Raw genomic sequence first — 12,494 nt, forward strand, 5'->3', positions numbered from 1 at the left:
TGTGCTTACAACCCAAGTAGGCGCGCCTAAGCGCACTTGTCACTTTGCCCTGATGAGCAGTCAATGAAAATTTTAAACAAAACAATCAATGAATGAATATTAATGTGAATTAGTGTAAAATGTTCTTCGAAATGCTTCCGCTATTTTTAATTGACACAACGCTGATTGATAAAATCTTGTAAGAAGGGTAATTTGAGAGTTTTGCATCTCATAACTAAACAAGACCGAAGTGAACAAAGTTTTGTACAGAGCTCTAAAAAAACTGACCAATGAACAATTTGCGGATTTTTCAATATTTTTATAGATACTAGCTGTCAAAGAACCCTCCAAACAATATTGAAGTGAAACTGAATATGTATTGTGCAGTTTTACTTCTATTCCTAATTTTAATGAAAAGAGATGCCAAGCCAATCCTTAGCTGTTCTCGCTAGGAGCTGCCTCTGTAAGTCTGCAGCTGGCATGGAAAGTCTTTTCGAGTTTTGACTATCCTAAAACCTATATTATTTCGCACGCACAATCTTTCAAACTGTAAAAAATGTCTATCGAGCGGTTAAGTTGTTTTCTGCGGCATTGATGATATTTATTCCAAATTCACCGGCTTTATAATTCATGCCGTTCTCAGTCGCCGAAGTCATCAAATTCTGACCTTGATTTAATACTTTTTTTAATGAACTTTGTAACTAGATAAAATTCAAAAACCCTTGCATCTTATTTTTGTCAATGGGTCAATACCCAAAATATAGGTGATTATTTAAAATTAAGCGTGTAGGTAAATTACCACAAACTAAGAATTAGCCAACTTCGATAGACATTCTTATCAAAAACACGTTAAGTATCTAAAACCTATTTCACACTTTCAGACGCCAAATGAAAAATCAATGAAAAACAATGCCGCTTTGCGTCGTGATCGTGATTCAGTTACAACTGCCTTAGTATACCAAAGCATATGATCGATATAAGAAATATAATAAAAACATGCTCGATTATCGTAAAAACTTTTCTCACCACACTAACTCCGGATTTGCCCTGTAATGCACAGCATTTTAGTTCTGAAATATCTAAAACTTCTAATCTAACCTCAAAAACACCTTTTACTCTTGAGTTGGTCTATATAGCTAATCATCGCTCGGGTGGTTTAAATCTACAGCAGACATCAACAGTATTGAGTTAACTACAGCCATCGTTTTGGGGCTTGATTCGCAAAAATATATAACTTGTATTACAAGCGGAAAGCTCTATTTAAAAAGGATATAAAGGAAGGTCTCTGCCGCGTATTACAAGTTTTTATAAAAAGGACCTGAAGTTAATATTCGGCTACTTCTTGTTGTACACAAACTGTTATACTTCTACATTTACCTACAATCGTAACAAAATAGTTTCTTTTTGGCATTATAAATGCCGACTCCGTGGTATACAACGGAGTTGAAAGCTATTTCTTTTTCCTAAATTTTTTGCCTAATAAAATCCAACCTTGGTGAGTATCTCTCATTATAAATGTGATACATATATTAAATACACCCTTAAATATACATATATAATAACATCTTAACAAATGTAAATAATAAGAAGGTAACGCAATTGAGAAACCCAAACCAACATAAATAATGAATTGCAATCTTTACACAGCATTTAATGACAAACTATTTGTTAGCACTGTAAAGATTGCAAAAGAAAATACTAAGTGACGCCACCTTAAGTACCATTCCAATCGGATCCAGACATAATGCCGTCAAATAGTAATCAGTATAGGGAATGAATTAATCTTGGAAACGACTAGATGTAGACTGTATTTCAATGAGTCTAAGTAAACTGTATAATTCATATTAAATTTTAGTTAACAATTAAAGGCAAAAAGAGAAGACACTAAAGAGTAATAATCTCATTTTGTATAAACGCTTTTTCGCCCCTCACTGTTAACTCATTCTCTATTCCGTAGTAATCAAACATAAATATATATATACCAATTTCCCAAGGCACTATTATCACGGGGGAGTAGAGGGACTCTACAATACAACTGGAAACTGGTTCATGACATATTTCAAAACGTTACAGAACAATAAACGCGTATTCTTCATAATTAGGAGTTTAAAACCCGGTTAGGTGAATGAGTCAGGTGCGTGTTGCCACTTACCTATGTCTGATAAACCTTTATCTGCGCAATATTCCAGTAATATGACAGAGCCATAAAGACCCAATTCAGAGTGCCATAGAATTCCAATTCTAGCAAAGACGTATTGGAAAACATTAACTGTTCATTACATATCTCACGTTAACAAACTTACAATATTATAGCTTGTTTGATGGAACTCTACGGCACTAAGAATGGTGTAAAAGGGTCACCACACCACAAACGACCATAGATAGAGCAGCAGTCTGTGTGCGTGGTGCTTTATCGTGCGCGCGGCGTGCGCCAGAATAGTTACCTTCAGCGGCACGGGCGGCACCTCCAGGTGGTAGCCGATGTCGCACAGGTTGCGGAGGAGTAGCAGACCTGCAACGGTAAGTGTGCCAGCTCTAGTTATCGTTGAGGATTAACTCGATTCTCACAAATGAGACTCTAAACGGCGAAATAATCCTTCTATTAATCTGAATTTGTCAAGGTTGTTGTGTCACAAGTCTTTTTAGTTGAGAATATTCGCTTAACTTTTTAATATTGGGTTAGCATAATTGTTATTGCTATGTAGCTTACATGATTCCCAATTTATGCCAAACCGTCTCTTAATCGCCAAAGGAACCTCATCTAATGGCCTAGTAACGAAGTTTAAAAAGTTTTTTGATGTGATTTGTAAGGGATACGCAGTACATTTTTTAGGACTAGATTAACTCATCTACAAACAATCTCGAAACTTATCCCCATACAAGAGTAAAATCATAAAATCTTACCCGCTTCCCTGTTGTTGCCGTACCGCGTTTCCCACGCGTCAAAGAGCCGGTTGTAGTAGCGCGGCCCGCTGAGGTAATTGAGGTAGTGATGGGTGCTCTTGGTGGGTGTCCTCGGACTGTGTGAGCCCGTTTTCCGCCTGTATGACTCGTCTCTAAACATAGTAGAGTCAAATCTTACCCGCTTCCCTGTTGTTGCCGTACCGCGTCTCCCACGCGTCAAAGAGCCGGTTGTAGTAGCGCGGCCCGCTGAGGTAGTTGAGGTAGTGGTTGGTGTTTTTCGTGGGGAATATCCGCTCCATGTCCTCGGACTGCGTGAGCTCGTCCTCCGCCTGGATGAGGTGTCGCACGTCGTCGGGCGTCAGCGTCGACAGGATGTCGCGTAAGTACTGAAATATCATCGTTGACGCAGTTGAGTGACCGTTCGCAATCTTTATTGCAACGGAATAAGGTCTACTAAAAGTCAGTTGACAGCCATGTCTATCGTACGCGGCGCGTCATGGTGAACCCTATCGGAATGCACGAAGGTTGATACTGGATTGTAGCCGCGTGCGTCTCGACGTTTTTGGTAGTCAACGGGTTAAGTAGGTTGCTGTTAGCATGATAGGGCAAATTCAACATAAAAACCCAACATAAAAAAATGTGGGTTGAAGTAAGACTTATAAATAGAATCTTACCAAATCTCTATCTTCCATATTAGTGTAAATAATATGCTTGTCTCTCTCTTCTTTAGACAAATACACCGTGTATAATCTGCTGTCGTAAGGTAATCCACCCTAAACAAACAAAAAAAAAACATTTTATTAATAAATTCCGTACATGTAAAGATCTCACCAAGTCCGGATCCAGTACTCGCGCAGCCATGAGTCACTTTGATCATCAAGATAAGACTAACAATACAAGAAAAAAAGTGCTATAAAATTTCCACACACATTCCGTTCCGACCATTGCGTTGCTCTCATACAAAATCTGTAAAAATGGTATGTATCCGGAATGGATATTGATATTAGGATCGAAAGAGCTCGTGTTTCTGAGTAGCAATATATCATATCAAATATCATTACAAATTTCAAATTAAATTAAAGTGGGGTATACAACGTTAAATAAAATGGTTAGGCCTTTTGTTGCCTCTGTCTTCATGTAATATTATGTATGTCTCTCTGTAAATGTTTTATTGAGGTTGTGCAATAAAGAGGACTTGTATTGTAAAGTGTCATTCTATACAACTTGCTAACTATGTAAACAAACCGCCATATTGAAACTGTCACTGAATGATGATTTCAGTATGGCGGTTTGTTTACATAGTTAGCAAGTTCCATAGAATGTATAACACTATTGTATTGTACAGCTTGGCAAAAAAGAGTGGCAACACTGTAGCGTCGTCCCGTTGTTTGTATATATTGGTTTGAAAGGGACGACACTACAGTGTTGCCACTTTTTAATTTCTACTCTTTTTTGCCAAGCTGTATGGTTATGAATACAGACCAGCTTGTGCGGGCGCTCCTTGGAGAGCATGTCGAGGTTGACCTTGAGCGGCACCTGGAACTGCGCGATGTTGAGCACGGCGCGCACCAGCGGGCCCTTCACGTGCGTGTCCAGCGGCGACGCGCTGTGCAGGCTCGGCGAGATGTTCACCTGCCGGACCGACCGACACAACCATTACCTTACCTTACCTTTATCTTATCGCGATTCGATCAATTTATCATTTATCATGCCGGGGCCACACTAACGAGAAATACCGGGGAAACGCCGTTGATTATCGCAATAATCCCAGTGTGGCCCTATGAAAAGTGTCAATTATTATTATAAGTGCGTTTCCCGTAAGTGTGGCGACGGCATCACAAAGACCTAGACGCATGATGCTGATCAATGGTGCTTACTGCGCACCACATCTTGTACGAGCATTATTCAAAATTACCTGTGGCAAACACCCGTCAGATAATGAAGGAAGAAATATATTAACAAGCTGTGCCATGTTTTTCAAAAGCTTGTAACTTGTAATCCAAGTGGAAGTCCCTTTTTGACAACTTTTGTTAGAAAGGGACTTCCACTCGTATTACAAGTTACAAGCTTTTGATAAACAGGGCACTGGAGGCGTTGAGGGATAAAAATGCCTGTTAAAAACGGGCACTATAAATGCTCCAAAGACAAACAAATTCAGAATTGCGAATAACGCCGCTGCAAATGGCTAGTATACATTCTAACATATACAGGGCGTCCCACGGCTATGCCACATGGAGGGAAAATACCCTAAATATTGTAGATGGAACATTTTACTGAAAGAAGACATTATTTTAATTTAAAAAACAATTTAAACTGCATTCATAGATTTTTAAATAATTACATGGTTGAACCGGGAATCGAACCCGCCGCACGAGAAAAAAAATCACCCTGTAGCTTTATCATACCGATCGAAAGGCTTGATCATAAGGATTATTTTTTGCTAAAGAACATAGTGTCAGAAACAAAAGGAAGACCATGAATTTTAACATTTGATGTGAAATTTAGCGAAATAATCAAAAGAGTGCGGCTTTGTATTCAACAGAATGAGACTACATTTTGAGCATTTGATAAATTAAATTGATTAATTTTGAATTAAAAATTTTAAAATTCAGGGGCTTCCTTTTATTTCCGACACTATGTTATTTAGCAAAAAATAATCCTTATGATCAAGCCTATCGATCGGTATGATAAAGCTACAGGGTGATTTTTTTTCTCGTGCGGCGGGTTCGATTCCCGGTTCAACCATGTAATTATTTAAAAATCTATGAATGCAGTTTAAATTATTTTTTAAATTAAAATAATGTCTTCTTTCAGTAAAATGTTCCATCTACAATATTTAGGGTACTTTCCCTCCATGTGGCATAGCCGTGGGACGCCCTGTATACTCAAGTAACTCGTAAAGTTTATATCCAATTGACAACATTTCATATTTTTAAGTGCTACTTTTTATTGTCTACATCGAAAAAACGCACTAATTTAAGGTACCCGTATTTTTTTTATTTTGCGTAAGTCCTATATTTTGGTCATAAAATCTATTTATATTGTTACTTGAAACAAAAGGGCGTATGTAACAAACGTCATTTGTGAGAATCGTGACGTCACGGATCCGTTTCATACACTGGAAAAAACGTTGAATTAATTTACGTTTGAGCATAGACAACAGTGCGAGTCACATAACTTCAAACGTTAAAAATAAAATCACAAATTAACAAGTGTCACAAACTTCAAAACTCAAGTCAAACGATTGGTTTTCATCCCGTTTTCAATAATATTTGTTTCTAGAAATGCCTCGTATTAAACATTGTTTTTTCAAAACATGCCAAAACAACACTGGTTTGTCGGCGAAAAAGAAGTTTTTTACTGTTCCGACGGACAATAAAGCTCAGTGGTGTGCAGCAGCCGGCTGGGATCATGTACCTACAAGGGCATTATTTATTTGCGAAGATCATCTGAATGTATGTACCTAATATCAGAATGTATGTAACTATGTACTATGAAGTGCCGGTATAGCTCGGTGATAAGACGCGTGACTTTCAAACCGGAGGTTGCGGGTTCAAACCCCGGCCGTACCACTGGGTTTTTCGGAACTTACTAACGTACGAAATACCGTTCATTACCATTTGGAAAGTCGTGATAATTCAGTGTCGTAAATAATAAAATCACACAAGAAAAATATCCGAACAATGTGAACTGTTAGTAAACCATTGTCAAGTGTCACTGGTAGTGAAGTGACAATGACAATGACAATGTCAACCCAATCGGAAGTAATTTCTTTGCTTGTAGTGGCAGAACTGAAGCAGCTGGGTGACGTCAATTTCCGTTTTAACTATTTTTAGAGATTTTGAATACAAAAAATCGTAAAAAATATATAAAATATATTTTTTTGTAATCTACAGGAGCCCCTCTCGAAATGGTTTTCGATTTAGGGATATTGAAATTTTTGAAATGTTGTCAATTGCATTGGCAACACTACAAAATTACGGCCCTTTTAAATCGAGTAAGGGTCTCCCCTGATATATCGACGCGCATTCGGCAAAAGCCGATAGGAAAAAGCTTTATGTCCACGCAATAAGAGCGAAAAAGCCGTCGACGCGTCGGCAGGCGCCGGCCGAAGCGAGCCGAGCCGAACGACGACTTTTTCGCTCTTATTGCGTGGACATAAAGCTTTTTCCTATCGGCTTTTGCCGAATGCGCGTCGATATATCAGGGGAGACCCTTAGACTAGACATTGTTTAGGGTGGTATTCCATTTGTCCAATGTGTATTTGCGTATCACATTTTGCCTAGTGAGAGTGAGCCGTAATGGACATTGGACAAAGAAATTGGTGGAATACCAACCTTAGGTAAGCATGCTTCATCCTAAACTGCATCGGCGCTTACCATCAAGATATAATTGTGGTCAAATGCTTACCTTTATCCAATAAATAAAAGTACCTAGCAAGCAAGGAATCAACAATGTCACTTTATTTTACGGATTCGACGAAACAATTACTAAGGTAATTTTATGACTGGTAACTTTAGACCCATGGAAATTACCGAGGTATTTCCAACAATTGGACCATCTGTCAACATACCTCCAACAACCACGGCTTCAGATCCTCGTCCAGCAACACATCGATCCCGAAGAGCTCGTAACAGTTGTACCGCGACGTGGTGTTGGCCTTCGTCAGCGAACTGATGCTAGCTTCGCCAGAGATCACAGTCTTGATAACGAGATCCTTCATTGAGTTCCATAGCGCGTCCGTGTCCACGTTCTTCTCAGTTTTCAAGTATTGGAACAAGCTTTGAAGTGTCCTGAAATGTTATTTTCACCTCAGCAGCTCGAACAAGGGTACTTTGCTTCTTAAAAACAGTGAGCAAAATGAGTGAGCAAAATCGCATTTTGCTCACTGAGTGCGGGGTCTAATTGCTCAACATGCGGGGTCTAATTCAAGTTCGATATACTTGGGTTCTATTATCTCTGTCCCTCTAGGTATGTTCTCACTGCTTAGGGTGAAAAATTTTGTGTACTACACGAGATCAAAGTTATTTACATCTCGTGCGCTTTTGAATCCCTTACTACGCTCAAGAATCTTTCGCTTGCACGGGACTTAAAATAAGCACTCGAAGAAATATCAAACTTTGATCTCTTGTTGTACAAATAACTATTCTTGAATCAATCACTTCATCTTTATGGTGATAGATATAATATGGTGAAAGAAAAATAATTACTTTTGAACGCTTTCATACAACATAAAGGCTTGGCCACACACAGAGCGCGACGCAGCGCCGCGTCCGCGCCGCGTGATGCCGACGCGAAGCCTGGTCAAACAGGGCGCGCGCCGATCGCGCCGGCCTCACGCTCTCAACACGCCCTCAAGGCGCGCGTGAACGCGGCGCGGCCGCGCGGGAACGCGGCGCACCGCTCGCTGCCTAACGTCCGATCCTACTGATGTGACCTTGCGCGACGCGGCGGGCCGCCGCGTTCGCTCGGCGCAGCGCTGCGCACGCGCCGCGCGGACGCAAGGGGCCGCGCGGCTCGGGGCGCGACAGAAGCGGGGCGTGATACCGGCGGGACGCAGTCTGTTTGACGTCGGTAACCTGTTAGCATGTGCCGCGGTCGCGCGGCGTGGACGCGGCGCGGACGCGGCGCTGCGTCGCGCTCTGTGTGTGGCCAAGCCTTAATTCACACATGACATTACTCTCTATTCATAATCATCATCATCAGCCAGCATATACCATTCACATTTCTTCTGTTAATGGCAGTGGATACCAACGACTATTAGTAAAACATAAAACGATCAAAAGTGTATAAGTATAAAATTAAATTAAATTATGAAAGAAGAATTTTACTCCATTTTAAACAAACATTATCATGCCTCTAACTTTGTTTTCTTTCAATCAACCCAGTTTTCTTTCTTAAAAGTATAATATCTGGGAGACCGAGCTTTGCTCAGAAAACATATAATAACTAAAAAAATGGGCGTTTTCCCAGAGATAAGACCTAGCTAGATCGATTTATCGCCCCCAAAAACCCCCATATAGCAAATTTCATGAAATCGTTAGAGCCGTTCCCGAGATCCCGGAACTATATATACCTACGAGTATATGTAAATAAATAAATAAACAAGAATTGCTCGTTTAAAGGTATAAGATTCTCACCATTTGTGGCCCTCGCAGGCCGCGAAATCTTCGTTGGGCGTGTAGTTCTTGGATAGTCTGTTGATGGAGTAGTTGGTTAAGTGCATGTACCTATCGTTGAGTGACGTCAGCTCGTCGTTGTATTTCACTGGAAAATACAAAGTGATTTTATTTATATGACATTCTAGCGACCCGCCCCGGATTCACATGGATTACACAAAACCTTAACGAGTTATACACAAACTTTCCTCAAGAATCACTCTGCTGATAGGTGCAAACCGCATAAACACTAATAAAAAGCCGTTTAGTAGCTTTTGTTTATTGCGAACATACAGACAGACGCAGCGGGGGACTTTGTTTTATAAGGTGTATATATAATAAATGGATCAGATCTCGGCAGATGTTAAAATTAAGTTTGCAATCTCTTGTTTGTACAGTAATTCTTAAGCTTTATGTTTTTCTTCGCCACGTTTCTCAATGATGCTGGAAAGTGCTCCGCATCTTTTCCATAAATCGAACACAGAAGTGCCTAATTTACATCTTTTGATGTTACTTAATGAGGTATATTTTGGACAAGTAGTGGTGCAATGTTTACCTGACGCGAATCTGGCGAGTCCGTTCTTGAACAAGTATATCCTGAGCGGGTGCACGGACGTGACGAGCACGTAGAGCCGCATGTCGAACTTGTTGCCGTTGATGAGGTACGGTTTGGAGACATAACGCTGCACAATGTTTACCTGACGCGAATCTGGCGAGTCCGTCCTTAAACAAGTATATCCTGAGCGGGTGCACGGACGTGACGAGCACGTACAGCCGCATGTCGAACTTGTTGCCGTTGATGAGGTACGGTTGTATAAGTATATCCTGAGCGGGTGCCAGGACGTGACGAGCACGTTCAGCCGCATGTGGAACTTGTTGCCGTTGATGAGGTACGGTTTGGAGACGTAGTGCTGCACAATGTTTACCTGACGCGAATCTGGCAAGTCCGTCCTTGAACAAGTATATCCTGAGGGGGTGCACGGACGTAACTAGCACGTAGAGCCGCATGTCGAACTTGTTGCCGTTGATGAGGTACGGTTTGGAGACGTAGTGCTGCATAATGTATACCTGATGCAAATCTGGCGAGTCCGTCCTTGAACAAGTATATCCTGAGCGGGTGCACGGACGTGACTAGCACGTAGAGCCGCATGTCGAACTTGTTGCCGTTGATGAGGTACGGTTTGGAGACGTAGCGCTGCACGACCACGGGCCGTTTCTTGGGGATCTGCGTCCAGCGGGATACCACTTTGATGCCGGTGCCGCGAGCAGATGCCGGCTGTGGAAGCACCAAAGGTACTTTATTAAAAAAAGTAACTTTCGTTTTACTTTAGTTATAACTTCTTCAAGAATAAACTGAATAGGTTGTTGGTTGAATGGCTCACCATACAATATTATTTTTATGGAGTCGAATTTTTTTTTATGTGATAGTCAGCAAACGAGCAGACGAGCCTAATGGGGAGCGGTCATCGTCGCCCATGGACATAAGCACTAAGCAACATCACAGGAGCCACTTGCGTTGCCAACCCTTGAGAACCCTAAATACCCGCTTCTTGAAGAATCCCATGTCATAGCACAAAGGAAATACCTCAGGAGGCAACTCATTCCATATTCTGCAGGTTCTGGGAATAAACGAGCGAGATGCCCGCTTATTCTTGGTGTGCTATATATCTAAGTGAGGACGAGCTTTATAAAAACTAACAGCTCGATAAAAACGAGACGATGGCACCAAATCAAAAAGTTCTTCGGAGTGAGTTTTTTGAGAATACATAATATGGTTTATCAAAATTTACGGGTTAAGTTTACGTTCCAGTAAGCAGTAAGTAAAAATGACAATTATAATAATTTTATTAAGGGTAGGGCAGATGAAAATCTTACCGGTTTGATTATCCACCTCTCATTATTAGCTGCATACTTTTCCCAATCATACTTCAATAACTTCAAGTCGTGCGGCAGGACATACGTTTTGGGCATGATACCGAACTCTTTATCGCCGAACTTTGCAACCAGCTTCTGCAGGTTTCTCCACAAGCGGTCTTTGCGGCCGATTTGGAAGGTGCCCGGGAAGTGGTTCATTTTCTGGCCGTCTTTTATCGCCCTGAACATTAAGGACTTCATGTGTTTGCCCCATATGCCGATCCATTCTACCGTTTCTGTAAAAAAAGGCAAAATAAGCACTAAATCTTAAAATGATAAGACCACGGCCAGAAGTTATTTGCATCAATTTGTCGTACGATCTGAACCGAAAGGGAGGACGAAGAACACGCAATCTCAGTCGCCCGTTGTATGTGTATGTAACTATTTTACTTTTTCTTTCTTCCACTAACGCTAAACATTGCTATATGGTAAGTGCTGCTCATAATGCAACCTCTTCCGCAATGACAGCAATGGCGAATATTACGCGAAACTCTGCGTAGGAGGCGCCACTACCACTATCCGTCACAATCTGGGGGTCTACCGCGAAACAAAAAAACCGAATACGCAAATACGAGCGATAAAGAGGCAGATAACTTAATGTCCCAAATGGCCCTTATTAATAAACCGCCTTGATGCATCAATGTCATATTTTATTGTCTGTGAAAACTTGTCAAAAACAGTGTAAGGCACAGTATGTATAGGTTACTCTATGGTTTACTAGAGGGGCTAGTGCTGCACTCTGGCGGCAGAACATTACAGTAATACGCCCTATTGTATACCTATGTCATATGATTAAATATTTACCTTCTTGAGGACATTCGGAAGTGTCACACTCGCTTTTAACCAGCCGGAAGCCCGAATTGGTGAGTGTTTTCTTGACGACTATAGGCGTGATACTGGTCAGCTTCCACTTGAGGTGCTTCTGTATGGGCGCGGGGATCCTCTGCACCGTGGCCTCGTCGTAGTTCACGAACTTGAGGTAAGGCGGCACGCGGGGAAAGAGCGACTGACGGAGGCAGTTTGATGCTGTGTCGGGTATACAGAGAGGTGATTCTGGAATATAGAAAGGTTAATACAAACATTGTGAATAGTTAATATAGATTATAGTTATAGTTAATATAGATTTAAGTAAACAAATATTGTCTGACAGGCAATATAGTGAGTCCACTAAATTAAAAAGTATGTAATCCACCTTTCTGGAATACATTATGCAATAAATGATTATCTATTCTTATCTTAAGGGGATTACTTAATTTCGCATGTTAATAATTGCCAAAAAGAGAATAGCGTTTGGTAGGGTGTATAAAGGGTTTTAATAAATAAGAATGTCGGTAGACAAGGTGGCTCAGAAAGTGTATCGAAATCCTGATTTAAAATCACACCAAAAACTTATCAAGAAACAACCGGACGCAATTCATTCTACATACATTCATTTACGGGGTCTATTTATAGGCGTGCTTGGAAATTGAATTAAATAGAATTTCGTCTAGAAATAAACCGAAACTTCGCATACAGTGCGAATGTGTTACTTCTCAATAA

General features: G+C 40.7%; 1 protein-coding gene and 2 long non-coding RNA genes across 6 annotated transcripts in view; 2 read left to right on the forward strand and 1 right to left on the reverse strand.

The window, feature by feature from the left end:
• Positions 1-12,494, forward strand: part of LOC134667791 (uncharacterized) — a 537,524-nt gene that overhangs the window by 107,021 nt on the left and 418,009 nt on the right. The gene's annotated exons all lie outside the window — the stretch shown is intronic.
• The window catches only part of LOC134666981 (tubulin polyglutamylase ttll-4-like), a 30,181-nt gene that overhangs the window by 4,911 nt on the left and 12,776 nt on the right, over positions 1-12,494 (reverse strand). For 3 of the 4 annotated variants that reach the window (XM_063524295.1, XM_063524307.1, XM_063524315.1), the window contains 9 exons: positions 11,760-12,008; positions 10,917-11,191; positions 10,110-10,317; positions 9,024-9,150; positions 7,457-7,676; positions 4,366-4,515; positions 3,558-3,656; positions 3,062-3,269; positions 2,424-2,491 (listed from right to left, as the gene is read on the reverse strand). In XM_063524295.1, the coding sequence (XP_063380365.1) occupies positions 2,424-2,491; positions 3,062-3,269; positions 3,558-3,656; positions 4,366-4,515; positions 7,457-7,676; positions 9,024-9,150; positions 10,110-10,317; positions 10,917-11,191; positions 11,760-12,008 (1,604 nt within the window). Of the gene's footprint in view, positions 1-1,005; positions 1,027-2,423; positions 2,492-3,061; positions 3,270-3,557; positions 3,657-4,365; positions 4,516-7,456; positions 7,677-9,023; positions 9,151-10,109; positions 10,318-10,916; positions 11,192-11,759; positions 12,009-12,494 lie in introns of all 4 variants that reach the window. The other variant, XM_063524301.1, reaches the window with a different exon arrangement.
• LOC134667811 (uncharacterized) lies at positions 5,789-6,757 on the forward strand. Its single transcript, XR_010098696.1, has 2 exons — positions 5,789-6,245; positions 6,512-6,757. It is a non-coding gene; the product is annotated as an uncharacterized LOC134667811 (long non-coding RNA).

This window comes from Cydia fagiglandana, chromosome 1, assembly GCF_963556715.1.
Source record: "Cydia fagiglandana chromosome 1, ilCydFagi1.1, whole genome shotgun sequence".
NCBI lineage: Eukaryota > Metazoa > Arthropoda > Insecta > Lepidoptera > Tortricidae > Cydia > Cydia fagiglandana.